General features: G+C 42.2%; 2 protein-coding genes across 3 annotated transcripts in view; one reads left to right on the forward strand and one right to left on the reverse strand.

Annotated features, from left to right (window-relative positions):
* The window catches only part of LOC125458676 (cell division cycle protein 20 homolog), a 104,765-nt gene that overhangs the window by 10,933 nt on the left and 74,393 nt on the right, over positions 1–19,439 (forward strand). The gene's annotated exons all lie outside the window — the stretch shown is intronic.
* On the reverse strand, positions 1,092–15,265 carry LOC125458686 (probable glutathione peroxidase 8-B). Its single transcript, XM_048544145.2, has 3 exons — positions 15,027–15,265; positions 14,414–14,675; positions 1,092–3,832 (listed from the first exon to the last, which is right to left on the reverse strand). The coding sequence occupies exons 1-3, from the start codon at positions 15,228–15,230 to the stop codon at positions 3,669–3,671; spliced, it is 630 nt and encodes a 209-aa protein (XP_048400102.1). The 5' UTR covers positions 15,231–15,265; the 3' UTR covers positions 1,092–3,668.

The following is a 19,439-nucleotide window of genomic DNA, read 5'->3' on the forward strand; positions in this document are numbered from 1 at the left end:
TCTAGGCCCGAAACGTCAGCTTTTGTGCTCCTGAGATGCTGCTTGGCCTGCTGTGTTCATCCAGCCTCACATTTTATTATCTTGGAATCTCCAGCATCTGCAGTTCCCATTATCTCTAATCATATTGGTCCTGACTTTTACTAATTCGTGGTGCTGAATAATACTTTTCTAATTTATACAAATTTATGGACAGTCCCTAAAAGAAATTTCTTACCAGCCAATGAGCATATAGATTTATGTGATATTACACTTTACTTTTAACAAAAGTCTGCAGGCCACTCTTCCCAGACTGCTTCAATGTGACTGCAGGACAATCTTTCTGGGACCATGGATGATGCTAAATCATGATATTAATACAATTACTATAGAAAACCTTCTGCATAATTATGCAGCCATCACAATACACTACTCCATTAGGGTTAAAAGCTCCATAACAACCCAGTGGAATATGTATCCTGTCTCCTAATAAAAACTTGTTTAGATTGTTGTGATTTCTGGCTGCTGGGGACCTGTGTTGCGAGAATTGGCAACAGAGGTCAATTGGGTGTACTAAGTGCACGGTGGGAACATGATGAAAAGCAAAATTGGCTGAGTTTACAGTGAATAAAAGCTGAAAATGCACAATGAGGGGTGGGGTGCGTAAAACGTCTGTAATCGATAAGGGAAGTATTAGAAGATTTGAGGTTAGATGTGTTTTAGTTGTAGATAAGGGTTTCTCTCACAGTAGGGTTGAGTTTGAGGAGATTTTGGAAGTTGGCTACGCTGACAGTAGTCTGAGTGGTGTTAAGAGTTCAGATAAACGTTGATCAGAATGCATGAAGCTGAGCTGAAGTATCATCGATGATCATGCAGTAAGTCATAAGTTCCAGTTTGAAAAGATGACATTGGTCTTGCCACCATTGAGAAGGAAGAAACTATGGCTTATAGTCAACCTCATTTGTCAGGGAACCTGCTAGCACTCAGAACAGATGTGGGATAAATTCTGCTTGTGGACATTGTAGCGTACATTATCTCTTGCTTGTGTACTGATAAGCGTGCAATGCAAGCACATATTGAGGACAGCATATAAATTCATGACACTACACGAAATATAACAAGCATTCAAAATAAAGTTTGTTTATTGTTTTTGCAGATATTGTATACAAAGCTCGAGATTTGGAGTCACGTTGAGATACACATAAATATATACTTTTATTTCTTACAGAATCCTGCACAATAACACTGCCACCAAGATTTTTCTAGAGATCAAATACCTTGACCATTGAATAAACTGGAAAAGTGTGACCCATCAGGGTTTTTCTTCTTTTTGTACAACATCACAGTTACTGTGTTGCAATCACATTTGCTGTCATTGAACAGAAAGCTTCTGAACACAGAAGACAGCTACAGGTCTCACTAGAACTAAATCTCTCACATTTTAAAAACATATTAACAAATGTCTCAAAATTCAGTGTGGTAATATCTTGAGTTATGTCTTCTGAAATTCAAACATTCCTAGAAAAAGCATCTACTTATCCATTCCCCCGTCTCAGTGCTCTGAGATATTCCCCTCCCATATTACTTCACAATCGCAATCCTGAATACATTCTTTTCAATAAGCAGACTACACCATACCCATCCTCATCTATGTAACCAGGCTTGATGTTGACAATATCCGTGGAGGTGTAGCAGACCAATCATAAATACATAACTTCCAACTTCAAGCTTAAGGTTCAGCAAGGCAATTTCTAGCTCTCATATCAGTGGCAATTTTGACTATTCTTTTGACTATTTTGGTCTAGACGATAGTATTGAGGACAGAAACACAAACAGAAAATAACAGATGCAGAACAGTGACAGAGACACAGAGCAAACTAGAAGCAAGTATAATACTGAAGGAAATACTAAGGGATAAAGTGTAGTGAAAAGAAAGTAACATTTAAGTGATATAAAGAGTGAGAAAATGATATTTAAGGGATAGCTGAAGAGTAATTGAGAGTGAAAAGGAGTAACATGGACTTGGGAATGACTGTATAGTTCCTAGAGATTGGGATGGCAATGAGAAGAGCTCCTGAACCTCTTGTCATGTCAAGATGGACATGAGTAATGTTTTGCTTTTCTCACAATTGTCCAAAATTGTTACTGTCCAGAAAACTCAAAGTGCTCCAAAAAACTACATCCAATTTCATCCATCAGGGAAGTTTTCAGACCAAATTATCTAAAGCACATGCTGGACTAATTTTTATTTCATAGTATTGATAAATCGCCTATCCAAACTGAACTGTTTAAATAACAAACATGAGATCTTTACATCATAAATCACTTTTGTAAGCAATGCAAGTAAATGATGAATATCATCAGAAACTAGCAACGTGTACTAATGTCTCCACACACCCTTGGCCAGCCGCAATTTTATTCAATATACAACATATGAAAAAGGACGATACAATCACTGCAATGAGAAAAAATGCTTTCTTTGAGAGTGTTACAACACATGATGGAGCACATTACAGAAATTTATTTTCTTGAATTACAGTAGACTAACCTGTACTCATTTCTTTGAATGGTGAATGTGACCTTTTTGAAGCTGTAACTTTTCCTTAGGTACACACGCTGTCAGTCTTGGGACTTGCAATGAAAATGATTGGATCATACATAGGAACATGTACAAATATGACATCAAACTAGCCCTTAGCCAGTAACAGTAATCTGTACAACCTACAGTCTGTAAATTAATGTCGCTATGAAGTGAACATGAACACAAACCCACGGATATTACATAGTTATCATGCAAAAACGGGCACTTAAATTTAAGTGCTATATCTAGAGATTTAAGGCAATTGTCATCCAAATAAAAAAGACTTGCTTGTTACTATCTCAAATATGCAAAAGTGAAACATTTACTGATAAATCAACAATCACAACCAAAATATGCTATTAAACTGTATCTTCCAGAATTGAAATAATGTGTCCAAATTAGCAGTGCAGCTATTTGTTCTTGAAAAGGTAGTGCATCTACTTTAGGGCAAACATTTCTAATAGTCACCATGGTGACGAGTAATCTGTGTTTGTGACGTGTTTTGTCTGTCGCAGGATCTGAGTCCATATACAAAATATTCCAGCACCCTTTAATTGAAAGATATACAATGCATTTACATACTTGAAACCAGAAAGATGTTAGTTTTGAATCACAACTGATTTATACAATGGTAAATGCTTGCATAAAAAATGCAATTGCAAGAAAATCTGTTTATTTTTAGTGGTTATCTTTTATTACACATAACAATTTAAATTGATTTCAGGATTATCACAATTTGTTGATGTATGTGCAATGGTATTTGACAATGATCTGCAAAGCTAGAATGGTATTCTTCAAATTTATAATGAGACATTATTATTTAGGAGAGCAGATCACCTTAAATGTCAATTGGTTTTAGCTCATAAAAAAAATTACTTACTCCATTGTACGTAAAGCTCACTGGAAAACACCTGTAGGAAGAGCTGATCACCTGACTAGATAATTTTAGATCGGAATATCCATTTTGAAATCTCACATTATCTTCAGGTGTCTGGATATTTCAGAACTGTGAAGTTCACTGCTATGTTAAATTGAAATACAGCCTAAGTGCTTTAAGATCGGTGATCCTTTTTTAGCTTCCAGACAAGTTGTCAGTTACTGCTGTTCTGTTTCAAAATTCATCTCTTTTTTTCAATATGATTTTTGCTACTAATTCTGATACTTCCTGTTTGATGGTTGCCATGGGATCTTCAGTTCGCCAGACCTTTATCACCTGACCCTTTGGGTTAACTAGATATTTCCAAAAATTCCACCGAGGTTCCATATTTGTAGTATCTAAAGTACAAAGAAGAAATGAACAAATAATTAGTTTTTATGGTAATGAAGATATCGACGAGGAGACTTATTTCTGAGGTCAACTTACAATTGACTAAATCAGTAAAAGTCGAGGACTATCATCAAAATAGCAAGTGGTTAATTTTTGGGAGCCAGAGAGATTAGTGTTATGGCCATTGCAGCTTGTAATATCTACAAATGATCTAAAGAAAGAGGTAAAAAGAAAACTAAGGTTATGGATGACACCAATTTGGGAGGAAGAAGTGTTTTTCCAAACACTAAAAAATAGTAAGCTAAACGCAAAGGAAAGATAACAAAGTGTGAAGTTGGATGAACACAGCAGGCCAAACAGCATCTCAGAAGCACAAAAGCTGACGTTTCAGGTCAAGACCCTTCATCAGAGCTAATCTGGCTGGAGTGGCAAGCAGGCTGAGAGTGTAAAATGATACCTGATAAGGACAAATACAAGCTAATTAGACTACAGAAGGGAAATAAATAAAGGGAATTAAACTAAATGACTCTAGACTAAAAAACACAACACAACAAAGATTTGTGAGCATTTGGGGAGAGCTCATAGAAACAAGTCATGTACTTTGCTGCTTGTCTGAAAAAGCTTAAGGGTGTCCCTGATTAGTTATCCCTTGGAATGACTTTATGCCCTTGCAATGGCATGTTGAGGCGAGGGAAGTAAAAGATTCTGAGCTATAATGTCAAGTCAGTGTGGAAGCAAAACATGACCAGCAGGAGGGCTGGAAACACTGGAAGGATCAATAAGAGAACTTCCTTTAGGAATATGGTTATGAGGGGCTTGTGATAGATGTCATTAACATAACAATCTGCATCGTCATCAACACACCCATCTAGCCCTTCCCTATTGGCAGTGTGATCACCCAGTATATGTGACAGCCTACTTTCTGACATCTCAGTACAGCCATCAAAAGATAGTAGGAACAGCCAATGCTGGAGAACTTGAGATAACAAGGTGTAGAGCTGGATGAACACAGCAGGCCAGGCAGCATCAGCTTTCTACTTCCTAGTCCTTCTTTTCCATCCATGTACATAAAGGTCCACCGCTGTTCACTCTCAAGGTGAGACGCTACCCTGGACTCTGAAATTCCCTCCCTAAATGCACTCCCCCTTTCCTCCTTGAAGTCAATCTTTAGAACTTAACGCTTTGAACCAGACTTTGGCCATCTCTCCTAAAGTATCGTTCTGTAGCATGGTGTTAAATATTGTTTGAAAATGCTCCTGTGAAACATCTTTCTGAAGTTTGACCTGCTTAAGAGGCAAATTGTTAATCAATGCAGATTGCTGTTGTTGTTCTTCCACTAAAGTGTGGCAGGTGTGTGGGAAGGGTAATTCAAAGTCAAAGGAAATGCTGAGATAACAAAGGTGTGGAGCTGGATGAACACAGCAGGCCAAGCAGCATCTTAGGAGTGCCGAACATGCTGCTTGGCCTGCTGGGTTCATCCAGCTCCACGCTTCGTTATTTCGGGTTCTCCAGCAGTTCTCATTATCTCTCAATGGAAATGCCATTGCTCATTCTGATCAGTGCTCAAGTGTGTTTAATGGAAAGTGCTACAATGTAACAACATGGTACTGCATTTAACTATAACTAAATAAATTCAATACTTTTGGGTGCTGGACAATATTTAAGCATTGAAATGGACACAATAACATTTGGATCTGTTTGTAATAAGTTATAATTATTCCATGGGATGTGCAAAGGGCAATAGAAGGAAAACCTATGTTTCAGAGGTATGTACATTGGGCAGTAAAAGCTTAGCTGATGTTATATAAGTGGCATGTCTCCATGTTTTTCAGTCAGCACTTTATGGAAATAACATTGTAATTTAGAACAAAAACAGTAACGGAGATTGCTGCCACATCAGCTTATTTTCCAACTGAGTTTATTTTTAGTGTTTAGATGACCTGTCTGACACATCATAACCTCAGGATAAGGGCTGCCCATTTAATATAGAGATGAGAACTTCTTGTCTCAGAGGCCAATGCATCTGTGAAAATCTTTATACCATGAGTGCTGCAGAAGGTGGGCTGTTAAGTGTATTCAAGGCTGAGATAGGCAGCGTTTAAATTAATAAGGGAATCAAGGGCTATGGGTAAAAGACAGTAAAGTGGAGTTCAGGATTGTCATATCAGCCATTGAAATGGTGGGGCAGACTGAATGGACTAAGTAACCTAATAAAACTGAAAGAACTGCAGATGCTGTAAATCAAGAACAAAAATAGAAGTTGCTGGAAAAGCTCAACAGGTCTGGCAGCATCTGTGAAGAAAAAGTCAGAGTTAACATTTCAGGTCCGGTGACTCTTTTCCTAGTTCTGAGGAAGGGTCACCAGACCTGAAACGTTAACTCTGATTTTTTCTTCATAGATGCTGCCAGACCTGCTGAGCTTTACCAGCAACTTCTATTTTTGTTGGACTAAGTAGCTCACATCTGCTCCTCTATCTTGTGGTCTTATGGCTTGGATATGTAGCTTTCCAAATGGATTAGCTGATAAAGCTATTATGTTGCTGAAAAATAGATTGACTTATTTGGTCATAATGAGCAGAAAAATTAAAATTCAATTTATTTCAACGGTTGCATTGTCAATGGGGATCTTTCATTTGATAAGGTGTGGTTTTGCACATGGTATTCAGAAGTTACTTCATAATGTATCTCATACAGCAACTTCAAGCAGTCTTACAAGTTAAAATTAAAATTAAGGTATTTTCTAACATTTTACCTAGATTGCATTAAAAACATTAAAATTCAAATTACTTTCACTAACATTTCTATGTAAACACCAAATGTATTTACTCCAAATTTCTCTCTACACTTCTTAAACATAGGAATTATTTTAATATTTAGAATTGGCCAAGGAAATTAACAATAACTTGCACTTACCTAACATCTTTAATCTCCTAAAGAATCCGAACATACTTCATCAAGTAAAACATGACGCTAAGCCATTGTAATTAACAATTATGGCAGGTGGCTAAAAGGTTGCATAAAGGGATAGATATCAAAGAGCAGAAAGAAGTATAAAATCAGAAAGGTTGAGGGAACAAATCCCAGAACCAAGTGCCTACACAGTTCAACACCTTTGTGTACCTGAGTGAAACAGACACGAAGCTAAAAAAAATGAAAATACACTATTGAGGTGGGTGTCATCTAAAAGGGCTGGATATTGATCTGTTGTTGATATACCCAAAGGGAAGCAACATGGATGGGTCTTGGAATATCTCTTGCTGTGGCACAGCGTCAATGGGAAGTGCAATGTTAGAGAGGCTCTGACTGTGATTGGACAATAAGACTGGAACTAAACAGTAGCAGTCACACATGCACATGACTTCTGACACCAGACGTTGGAGCAGGAAGGTATTGTCGAATGTATCAAAAGTGGCAGTGGGAGCAAAATGGATAAGGAGTGACAGAGTACCTTGCTCAAAATAACAGAGGGATTCCATTTGTCACCCAAGTTAAGGCTGTTTTAATATAATGACAGTATTTAGGTTTAAGCAAATGGGGATGGACACTTAGCTATGAGACAATATGTTTAGGATAGAATTAAAAAAATGGGATGGAGTGCTATTAAGTACAATATGGAGAGACTGGAGGCTAGCTTTTTGAGAGGAGGGTATTAAGACTTTGGCAAGCCCGAACAGACTGGATCAATGACTAAGTTGGCCAAGGCTGGCTATCAGCAAGGTACGTTGGTCATCAGGTGTTTACTAAAAATGAAGTGGAGGGAGAAGAAGGCAAGTCCCTTGATGAGACAAGTTGGATTTGATGGAGGATTGAAAAAAAAGGGAGTGAAACACAAGGAGTTGAACATTTAGCTCTTTGAGTCTGCCATTTAATGAAATCATTGCTGATTTGTGACCTAATACTATCACCCACCCATGTTCTATATCCCAGGCCTCAATCTCAGGGTTAAAATGATCAATTGCCACTTCTGGAACAGTGTTCTAAACTGCTACCACCAGTTTTTGTAATTCCTGATGCCACCCCTGAAAGGATGAGTTCTAGCTCTTAGATTATATCATTCTAGTTTTCAACTCTCCAACCAGTGGACAGAATGGCTAAATCTTATCATAAATCCACTGTGTCAATTTTGGCAAGTTTCATGAAGCATTTCTCTCCATAAGCTTTAGCAGGTTTTCACTATCATCCTGAACTGCCTCATTACCTCAGCACTGCACCCCAACAATGCCCCACTCAGATTCTGAGGGAAGCGAGAGAGGAAATAGCCGGGGCCTTAACAGATATCTTTGCAGCATCCTTAGATATGGGTGAGGTCTGGGGGGACTGGAGACTTGCTAATGTTGTTCCCTTGTTTAAGCAGGTAGCAAGGGTAATCCAGGTAATTATCGACCGGACAGCCTGACGTCAGTGGTTGGGAAGCTACTGGAGAAGATACTGAGGGATAGGATCTATTCCCATTTGGCAGAACATGAGCTTATCAGTGATAGGGAACATGGTTTTGTGCAGGGAAGGTCATGTCTTACCAACTGAATAGAATTCTTTGAGGACGTGACAAAGTTGATTGATGACAGAAAGGCTGTAGATGTCATACACATGGACTTCAGTAGGCGTTTGATAAGGTTCCCCCTGGCAGGCTGATGGAGAAAGTGAAGTCATATGGGGTCCAGGGTGTGCTAGCTAGATGGATAAAAAACTGGCTGGGCAACAGGATACAGACAGTAGTAGTAGAAGTGAGTTTCTCAAATTGGAGACCTGTGGCCAGTGGTGTTCCACAGGGATCTGTGCTGGGACCACTGTTGTTTGTGATATACGTAAATGATTTGGAGGAATGTGTAGATGGTCTGATCAGCAAGTTTGCAGATGACACTAAGAATGGTGGAGTAGCAGATAGCGAAGGGGACTGTCAGAGATTACAGCAGAATATAGATAGACTGGAGAGTTGGGCAGATAAATGGCAGATGGAGTTCAATCCGGGCAAATGCGAGGTGATGCATTTTGGATGATCTAATTCAAGGGAGAACTATACAGTAAATGGAACAGTCCGAGTGAAAACTGATGAACAGAGTGATCTGGGTGTTGAGGTCCATTGTACCCTGAAGGTGGCAATGCAGGTCAATCGGGTGGTCAAGAAGGCATATGGCATGCTTTCCTTCATCAGACGGGTATTGAGTACAAGAGTTGGCAGGTCATGTTGCAGTTGTATAGGACTTTGGTTCGGCCACACTTAGAGTACTATGTGCAGTTCTGGTCTCCACATTACCAAAGGGATGTGGACGCTTTGGAGAGGGTGCAGAGGAGGTTCACCAGGATGTTGCCTGGTATGGAGGGTGCTAGCTATGAAGAGGTTGAGTAGATTAGGATTATTTTCATTAGAAAGACAGAGATTGAGGGGGGACCTGATAGAGGTCTACAAAATCATGAGGGGTATAGACAGGGTGGATAGCAAGAAGCTTTTTCCCAGAGTGGGGGACTCAATTACTAGGGGTCATGAGTTCAATGTGAGAGGAGGAAAGTTTAAGGGAGATATGCGTGGAAAGTTCTTTAGGCAGAGGGTGGTGGGTGCCTGGAACGTGTTGCCAGTGGAGGTGGTAGACGCAGACACATTAGCATCTTTTAAGATGTATCTGGACAGGTACATGGATGGGCGGGGAGCAAAAGGATACAAGCCCTTAGAAAATAGATAACAGCGTGGAGCTGGATGAACACAGCAGGCCAAGCAGCATCTCAGGAGCACAAAAGCTGACGTTTCGGGACTAGACCCTTCATCATAGAGGGGGTTGGGGTGAGGGTTCTGGAATAAATAGGGAGAGAGGGGAAGGCGGACCGAAAATGGAGAGAAAAGAAGATAGGTGGAGAGGAGAGTATAAGTGGGGAGGTAGGGAGGGGATAGGTCAGTCCAGGGAAGACAGACAGGTCAAGGAGGTGGGATGAGGTGGTAGGTGGGAAATGGAGGTGCGGCTTGAGGTGGGGGGAAGGGATGGGTGAGAGGAAGAACAGGTTAGGGAGGCAGAGACAGGCTGGGCTGGTTTTGGGATGCAGTAGGGGGAGCGGATGAGCTGGGCTGGTTGTGTGAGGCAGTGGGGGGAGGGGACGAACTGGGCTGGTTTTGGGATGCGGTGGGGGAAGGGGAGATTTTGAAGCTGGTGAAGTCCACATTGATACCATTGGGCTGCAGGGTTCCCAAACAGAATATGAGTTGCTGTTCCTGCAATCTTCAGGTGGCATCATTGTGGCACTGCAGGAGGCCCATGATGGACATGTCATCTAAAGAATGGGAGGGGGAGTTGAAATGGTTTGTGACTGGGAGGTGCAGTTGTTTATTGCGAACCGAGCGGAGGTGTTCTGCAAAGTGGTCCGCAAGCCTCCGCTTGGTTTCCCCAATGTAGAGGTAGCCACACCGGATACAATGGATACAGTATACCGCAATGGAAGATGTGCAGGTGAACATCTGCTTAATATGGAAAATCATTTTGGGGCCTGGGATGGGTGTGAGGGAGGAGGTGTGGGGGCAAGTGTAGCACTTCCTGCGGTTGCAGGGGAAGGTGCCGGGTGTGGTGGGGTTGGAGGGCAGTGTGGAGCGAACAAGGGAGTCACAGAGAGAGTGGTCTCTCCGGAAAGCAGACAAGAGTGGGGATGGAAAAATGTCTTGGGTGGTGGGGTCGGACTGTAGATGGCAGAAGTGTCGGAGGATGATGCATTGTATCCGGAGGTTGGTGGGGTGGAGTGTGAGAACAAGGGGGATCCTCTTTGGGCGGTTGTGGCGGGGGCGGGGTGTGAGGGATGTGTTGCGGGAAATGTGGGAGACGTGGTCAAGGGCGTTCTCGACCACAGTGGGGGGAAAGTTGCGGTCCTTGAAGTACCTGGACATCTGGGATGTGTGGGAGTGGAACGCCTCATCCTGGGAGCAGATGCGGCGGAGGCGGAGGAATTAGGAATACGGGATGGAATTTTTGCAGGAGGGTGGGTGGGAGGAGGTGTATTCTAGGTAGGTGTGGGAGTCAGTGGGCTTGAAATGGACGTCAGTTTCAAGCTGGTTGCCTGAGATGGAGACTGAGAGGTCCAGGAGGACGAGAGATGTGTAGGAGATGGCCCAGGTGAACTTGAGGTTGGGGTGGAAGGTGTTGGTGAAGTGGATGAACTGTTCGAGCTCCTCTGGGGAGCAAGAGGCGGCGCCGATACAGTCATCAATGTAACGGAGGAAGAGGTGTGGTTTGGGGCACGTGTAGGTACGGAAGAGGGACTGTTCCACGTGACCTACAAAGAGGCAGGCATAGCTTGGGCCCATGCGGGTGTGCCCAGCCGAATTCGGCCTCACCCTCAACAACTTCTCTTTCGATTCCTCCCACTTCCTACAGACAAGTGGGGTGGCCATGGGAACCATGTATCCATTGTACCCGGTGTGGCTTCCTCTACATTGGGGAAACCAAGCGGAGGCTTGGGGACCGCTTTGCAGAACACCTCCGCTCAGTTCGCAATAAACAACTGCACCTCCCAGTCGCAAACCATTTCAACTCCCCCTCCCATTCTTTAGATGACATGTCCATCATGGGCCTCCTGCAGTGCCACAATGATGCCACCTGAAGATTGCAGGAACAGCAACTCATATTCTGTTTGGGAACCCTGCAGCCCAATGGTATCAATGTGGACTTCACCAGCTTCAAAATCTCCCCTTCCCCCACCGCATCCCAAAACCAGCCCAGTTTGTCCCCTCCCCCCACTGCCTCACACAACCAGCCCAGCTCATCCGCTCCCCCTACTGCATCCCAAAACCAGCCCAGCCTGTCTCTGCCTCCCTAACCTGTTCTTCCTCTCACCCATCCCTTCCTCCCACCTCAAGCCGCACCTCCATTTCCTACCTACTAACCTCATCCCACCTCCTTGACCTGTCCGTCTTTCCTGGACTGACCTATCCCCTCCCTACCTCCCCACCTATACTCTCCTCTCTAGCTATTTTCTTTTCTCTCCATCTTCGGTCCGCCTTCCCCTCTCTCCCTATTTATTCCAGAACCCTCACTCCATCGCCCTCTCTAAAGAAGAGTCTAGTCCCGAAATGTCAGCTTTTGTGCTCCTGAGATGCTGCTTGGCCTGCTGTGTTCATCCAGCTCCACACTTTGTTATCTTGGATTCTCCAGCATCTGCAGTTCCCATAATCTCTTAGAAAATAGATGACTGGTTAGACAGAGGATCTCAATCGGTACAGGCTTGGAGGGCCGAAGGGCCTGTTCCAGTGCTACAATTTTCTTTGTTCTCTTTGTTCTTTATTCTCTCCCTTTCCATAGGCAGAGGTATTAGCTACTCTTGGGTTCTCCTGGTTTTCCTGAGCAGATGCCATCTTTACTGGTCATCTGTGCACCAGGACAAATGTCAACAGGCTGCAGCTGCCCTGAATGTTTTGGTTCTTTCTGCCCCAGAGAGAAGGTAATTGGCACGCTGCCTGGCTGTCAGGGGCCTGAAGGTTCTGCTGACTAGTGGTACCGGAGGCCCCTCTGCATGGAGCATGGTCTGAGATGATGGAGGGCCAGAGTAGCAAGCAGCAAGCTGCAGTCACCAGGAAACAACTCTGATTTCATTTCGGGAACAGTCTAGTTTCTGCTTGGCAGGCAGAATGGGAAACTGTGAATCCAAAATGATATAATATTGAGGATGAGAATGCACGTTAACAGGCTTCTCACTGCACCCACATGCAAGAATCTCATCTCAACATTCACAGCTTGATTAGAAAATGGGACATTTACCTCTTGATGATGAGAAGCTCCTCACTGCTAACCTCATGCAATTTTCCTGACTTTCTCAGCAATGCCCAAGTCTTTCAAGGGCCGGGAAGATCCCACTTAGTGTCTTTCTTCTGGCTTTACCAGTTCTCCCTAATAACTTAAAAACTTGGGTCAAATTACCCCTTAAATTCTGGTGATCACATTCCTCATTTATATAATCTTTTATTATAATTTAACCCTTAGTCATTGGTGGGAGGGCAGCGGTCACCTAATGTCAAGGTATCGTTCCAAAGTTTAGGACTGAACAATTTTAATTATTCTTTCATGAGAACTGGGTGTCACTGGCAAGACCAACATTTGTTGGCCCACACCTAACTGTCACTGAAATAGGTGGTTTGCTGGGCCATTTCAGAATCAACATACCGTTGTGGATCTGGAATCACATGTAGCTATGGCCTTATTAGGTTCTTGATCCGTCTGGGAATCAGGAGTTATCGGGACAAGCCAGTAAAGTAAATGTGAAGAATGGTGGCTCAGCCATGATCCTATTGAATGGCAGAGCATACTCAAGGGGCTGAACAGCCCATTGCTGTTCCTATTTCTTCTGGTCTTGTGGCAGCAAGGCAGATTCGCTTTCCTCAGGACCATTATGACCCTTTTTTTGTTGCTGATTGTTAATCATGAAGCTAAGACCATCTTTATGTTCTAGTGACACAGGTTCAAATCACAGCACTGTAGCTGGAAGAATTTACTTTCAGTGGAACAAACTACAAAGCTAAGACTAGCTATATAATGTACGGCTTAGAAAAGGTGGACGCTGGGAAGTTCTTTCCGTTAGGCGGGGAGACTAGGACCCGTGGGCACAGCCTTAGAAATAGAGGGGGTAAATTTAAAATGGAAATGAGGAGACATTTCTTCAGCCAGAGAGTGGTGGGCCTGTGGAATTCATTGCCACGGAGTGCAGTGGAGGCGGGGATGTTAAATGCCTCCAAGGCAGAGATTGATAAATTCTTGATCGCACAAGGAACCAAGGGCTACAGGGAGAGTGTGGATAAGTGGAGTTGAAATGCCCATCTGCCATGATTTAAATGGCGGAATGGACTCAATGGGCTGAATGGCCTTACTTCCACTCCTATGTCTTATAGTCTTATATAGTTCATATTTTATTTTGTTCAAATGATTTTAAATTCTTCCAGCTACTGTGGTGGGATTTGAACCTATGTCCCTGGAACATTTGTCCAGGCCTTTCAATTAGTGTCTCCTAAAATTACCACCACACTACAGTCCCCTTGTACAAGGACTCCAGGCTTTTAAGTACAAAACGCTATAGAAACTCAGCAAGTACGTTTGCCTCTGTGGTGAGTCAATTGGCGTTTCATCTCAAGTTTCTGTAGCACTTTCTGCTTTTATTTCCAATTTCCAGCATTTTGCTGGATTTTCCCTTCATGACTTTGCTCCAGGAATAGTCTAACAACTTCTTACTGATTTATAATCAGGTTTTATCCCTTGTATTGCAATCCTCCAGATAATAATTTGGAAGGTCAAGGGAGTGACTTGGGTGAGATTTGTTTCAGTGATGGGAATGAAGTAGCAGAGATAGTTAACAGACAAGTCAAATGAATTTTAAAGCACAATATATCGATTTTGAACAATGTTGTCCATAAATACAACTGAAATGAAGAACAAATATTTCATTTCACACGATTATTTGTGAATAGGTAAGTAAATAAAATTAGAGAAAAAGCTCAGCACGTCTGGCAGCATCTGTGGAGAAAAATAATAGATGCATCCGCAGTTCTTTCGGCTGTTATTTAGGGTAAATAAAATTATTGTTTTATCAAGAAACTAGGCAAGAATTTGGCACTGGTGAAGCTGCCTTACCTATGAGATAGCGAAACGCAGGATCACTCTCGTTGCCTAACACTTTGATCTTGCCGAATATGGGGAAACTGACTCCATAAGTGTTTTTCGAGAAACTGTTGATGTGGGAGTTACTGCCGGGCTCTGATTTTCCGAACTGGTTGCAAGGGAACGCCAGCACGTTGAAATGCATGGGCCCAAACTCTCTCTGCAGCTCTTGGAGGGCTTGATAATTCTTTTCTGTATGCTCGCAGTTACTCGCCACGTTTACAACCAGAGAAGCCTGGAGGGACGAAATACACATAAACACACACGCAAAATGTCTTAAACTGCTTGATGCAAAAATACTTCAACAAACAATAGCTGCTGAACAATCAATCCCAAAGGAGAATGGGATGGTTGTTTTCAAACAAAATATAATCTATTATGAAAACAAAAAGGTTTATTTTTGGGTGTGACTGCCTCAGTTTTACAATGCAAACCCAGTCACCGCAAACAGACAGTAGTGAAAATAAAATCCAACACCTACAGATATACATCTTGAGAAGAATCTTCGCAGTAAAACGAACGATGCGGTTTTAAAAAAATACTCGTTCAAAAACGCCAAAGAAGCCAAGATTCTGATGCAACTCACTTTGCCTCTGTACTTTTCCAAGGAGACGAGCTTCCCTTTGGAATTCAGGACTTGGAAAGAATAAAAATCTTTGTTTTTGGGGTTAGAGAGTTTGAGCTGAAGGAAACATAATGCGGCGAGGCACATCAGCATGCAAGTGAAGACGGCAAAGATTCGGCCTTTGGGCGTCCAGGATTTCAGCAGGAAAGCAGGCACTGCCTCCATTGTACGGGCAAAGAAGGCGAAGTGGAATTGGGCGGACAGCGGGGTGACGGGGAGGGGAGGGGAGAGCAAACTTGGTGAATTAAGATCGCTTGCAGTTCCCTTCTGTATTAACTCACGATTGTCTCCCACGCTGCAGACTTCTTAAGAGAAAAATAACTTAGTTTAAGTTGCCATTTGATTTGGGGAAAAGACAAGTGGAATTAGACTGAGAGATAATGGGAACTGCAGATGCTGGAGAATTCCAAGATGATAAAATGTGAGGCTGGATGAACACAGCAGGCCAAGCAGCATCTCAGGGGAATTAGACTGAGATTTGTCTGTTGGTACGATTCATCAAAATAGTCTCCAGTTTAACAAAAATCAAAACCTTTCAGTTCATTTGTTAGACATAACCAAGCTCAGAAAATGGGGTCTGGGTCTCCAGAATAAGGAGCAGGCCGTTTTGCACTGAGATAGGGAGGAATTTCCTTAATAGAGAGTTGTAGAATATAGCCTCAGAGGGATGTGATTGATTTTGTTCAAGGCTGTCATCGGAAGACGATAAAAGTGGCTCAGGAAAGGATGGGTAAATTTGACATTTTTAAAACATAAATTCCGTGGGATTGGAAATGATCTACAAGCGAAGGGATCATTTGTGTTAAGATAGTTGTAACTACCAGAGAGCAGGGCTTGAGCAAAGGAAATCACAATGAATCGAGGACCCTTGCCTAAGGACCGGTTGTAACACTGTGGTGGATCAAGAGAGGGTTTAAGATGGTGGATGCATTAATGATTAGTCAGGCTGCTTCTTTCTGGATCATGTTGAGCTTCTAGAGTGTTATTGGAGCTGCCCTTGTCTGGACAAGTGGAGAGTATTCTATTATTCTTCTGGCCTATGCCTTGTGGATGGCAAACATGGGCTTTGTGGAGTCAGAGTTCAGTTATTTGCCATGAAATTGCCGGCCTCTAATGATTCTGGAAGCTATCAAATTATATTTCCATTCCAGATCAGTGTCTGGGTGACCTTCAACAATGATAGTGGAGGGATTCTACTATATTGTTTTTCCATAAATTAAGAATATAAGACCTAAAGAAATAGAAGCAGTCAGCCATTTGAGACTGCTGGCCAATGCAATTAAATTATGACTGATTCCCACTTCATCTCCTGCATTATCTGTCCATTGCTGTTTTATTAGCTGGAAATCTATTGATCTAGTCTTCAACAAAATCAATCACATCCTCTGAGGCTAAATTCTACCACTCTTTATTTCTCTCTATCTCGGTGATAAATGGCATGTCCCTTACTCTGAGACCAGGTTCCCCTTCTCTTTCTGTTGTATATTCCAGGCAGGGGAGACATAGACATTTCTTTTATATTTCTTCCAGTTACCTCACATTATGTCCATAGTTTGTGATGTGACTCACAGGTAATGGTTCACTTTTTTTTCATTGACTACTTCAAAATGAGAGATACATTCTAAAATACCTTGACACCCTTCCATGTGTGCCGCTCCATGGTCTCTCTCTCTCTCAAGAATAGGTGTATTCCACACGGGAAATTTCCTGGACTTACATGCTCTTTAAAAATAATAAAACAAAACAGCATGTATAACTTAAATGCTCAATGTGTCCGCAAGTAATTTGCAGCTATGATCCATTGTCTGACATTTATCCTATATGATGAAAGCCGTTAGATTAATTCTCACTATAATTAGAGGAGAAAAAGAATTGAATATAAAACAGTCACATACACATTCAATCTGTCAGCCTTGCTCAGTACTATATTTTTAAGTTCTACCCTTGTACCTGGCAAGGCATCAGCAATTACGTTTTATTTCCTAGCATTGAAAGTGATTTTTGGGTGGTATGGTTGGGGAAATCAACTCCAACAGAATAACATGGCCCTTGTGGTTTTTCCTTGTCATTATAGGAATGTGGAACTGTACTACAGTTTGTACATTTATAGCCCTGTCCTGGGCAGTACTTGCCCTTGACCTGCTTACTACATGTCCTACATAGCTCATTTGGATCTTCCCAAAGCTATGTTTTGTAAGGTTGACCGTTAAGGTTAGCTGTCTGTATTTTCCAGGACAAGGCTTGCAGTTGCACTAGGCGTACGTCCTAGACATTGCTGTCCATTAGGAGTTTGACTTTGTATGTTATGAAATGACATAAGCCTGCCACTATCTGATCCATCAGCCTTTCAAAGGTGGCTGATGTATTTTAGTGTCTAAATGGCATGGGTTGATATCGTTATAGTCTGTCTGGGTTATGAAGGCGTTGATTTCCTCTGTGCAAGTCATCAAGGGAAACTATCATTATCATCCTGAATAAATCTTTCATTGTAATGTAAGTTGCCTGACTGACCCTGACTATGCAATCTTCCAGCTGGAGTATCTGAAAACTACATTAACCTTTTGGTAGTTGATGCAGAGTCTGGTGCAGCTATCTGATCTGAACATGAACACAACTGGGGAGTTCCAGTGATAATGGGAACTGCAGATGCTGGAGAATCCAAGATTCGAGCCTAGACCCTTCATCAGAGGGAGTTCCAGCTGCTGCTGCCAGGCTCCATGATTTGATATAACAACTTGTGCTTAATTTCCTCCCACATCTAGGCCAGCTTTTCTGGGCCTAGATCATAGGAATGTTACTAGGACCAGTGACACCAGGACAGACCATCAGTGTCACTGGTTTTAAAATCTGGATTATAAATGTAATGTGCTGTGGACTGGGTTTGAATCCTACCGTGGTAGATGGTGGAATTTGAATTCAGTAAAAATCTGGAATTAAAAGTTTAAAGATGACCGTGAAATCGTTGTCAATTGTTGGAAAAACCTGTCTAGTTAGCTAAAGTCCTTCAGGGAATGAAACTGCTGTCCTTACGTATATATGACACCAGACCCACAGCAATGTGATTGAATCTTAACTGCCCTTTGGACAATTAAAGATCGGCAATAAATACTGGCTTAGCCAATGATGACCTCATCCTGAGAATGCCTTAAAATATAGATAATTGCCTCTTTGCCAATTTTGCACAGGCCATTAAACTAGGTTTTTAACAGTTCACCTGGTGTTGTTAGGAGCACTGATCTCTTGGCTAAAGATTAGGATTTTAGCATGTTTATTGGCCTGTCTTCTGATCACTATCTGGGAGATTTTCAAATATTCCCAGACCAGATGACAGGCTGTCTAGAGTCTGTCTGGAACACTGTCATATAGTCCACATTGGAGACTTCTTCCTGCTGTTCCAAAAGCCTCTCCTTGATTAGTTTCAGAGGCCCTCTTACTTGGCACTGATCCAGCTCCCTCAGAGCTAGCTCTCAGAGTGAACAGGATGTGTGACGCTCTCTGTCAGCCAGAAATCCCTGATTGGACTAGTTTAACAGCCCCATTCAAGGAACTCATATTCTATGAGGTCCACCTGATTGACCTCATTACAATTGCTATAGTGAGTGTCCCTGTGACAAACAAAAGAAGATCTAGTCCTTGATTCCATTCGTGGGGGTTGTCATGACAATGGATCTTAACCCTGAATTACCTCTAGATATATTGAACATTTAAGTACAACCTATGCTTTCTGAAAGAGAGTCATACACTCTCTGATGAAGTGTCTAGGCCCAAAATGTCAGCTTTTGTGCTTCTGAGATGCTGCTTGGCCTGCTGTGTTCATCCAGCTTCACACTTTGTTATCATACAAACTAGAAGATTGCTTTAGAGTGTAAATTTAGTAGCTGCCTGCAAATCTCTGTGGGAATCATGGAATGTTGCACCTGAACAATTTTGCGGGATCTTCAAACAGCAATACTTCAAAAAGAGCAATGCTATTTAAAAAAAATTGAACAGTGTTCTTCTGTAGTGGACGAGATTCTGCGTCCCTGATTACTCCCATCTCAGCAGAAAAAAACACTGCCTGTGTGTAGTGTCCCAGACTGCATACATGAGTTGAAAGAGAGGCAGTCTTGGATGAAAGATATGTTCAAGCTTTACATTTCCAGGAGTACACAAGAAATGGGGTTAAAGACCAACTGTAACCCCCTCACCCAGTCTCTGTGTGTTAGAGTGCTGGGCTTACTAGCATGCTAGCTTCGGGTTTGAGTTCCTCAGTGCTACGTTGAGCTATGAATGGACGCAAGTGAGAACATCCATGAGATACTCCAGCATGTGCAGGCAAAATGAAATAAAAATCTGTTTCTTATTGATGTAAACAATTCATTGGCAAAATCACTG

Source organism: Stegostoma tigrinum, chromosome 1 (genome assembly GCF_030684315.1).
Source record: "Stegostoma tigrinum isolate sSteTig4 chromosome 1, sSteTig4.hap1, whole genome shotgun sequence".
In the NCBI taxonomy this organism is placed as follows: domain Eukaryota; kingdom Metazoa; phylum Chordata; class Chondrichthyes; order Orectolobiformes; family Stegostomatidae; genus Stegostoma; species Stegostoma tigrinum.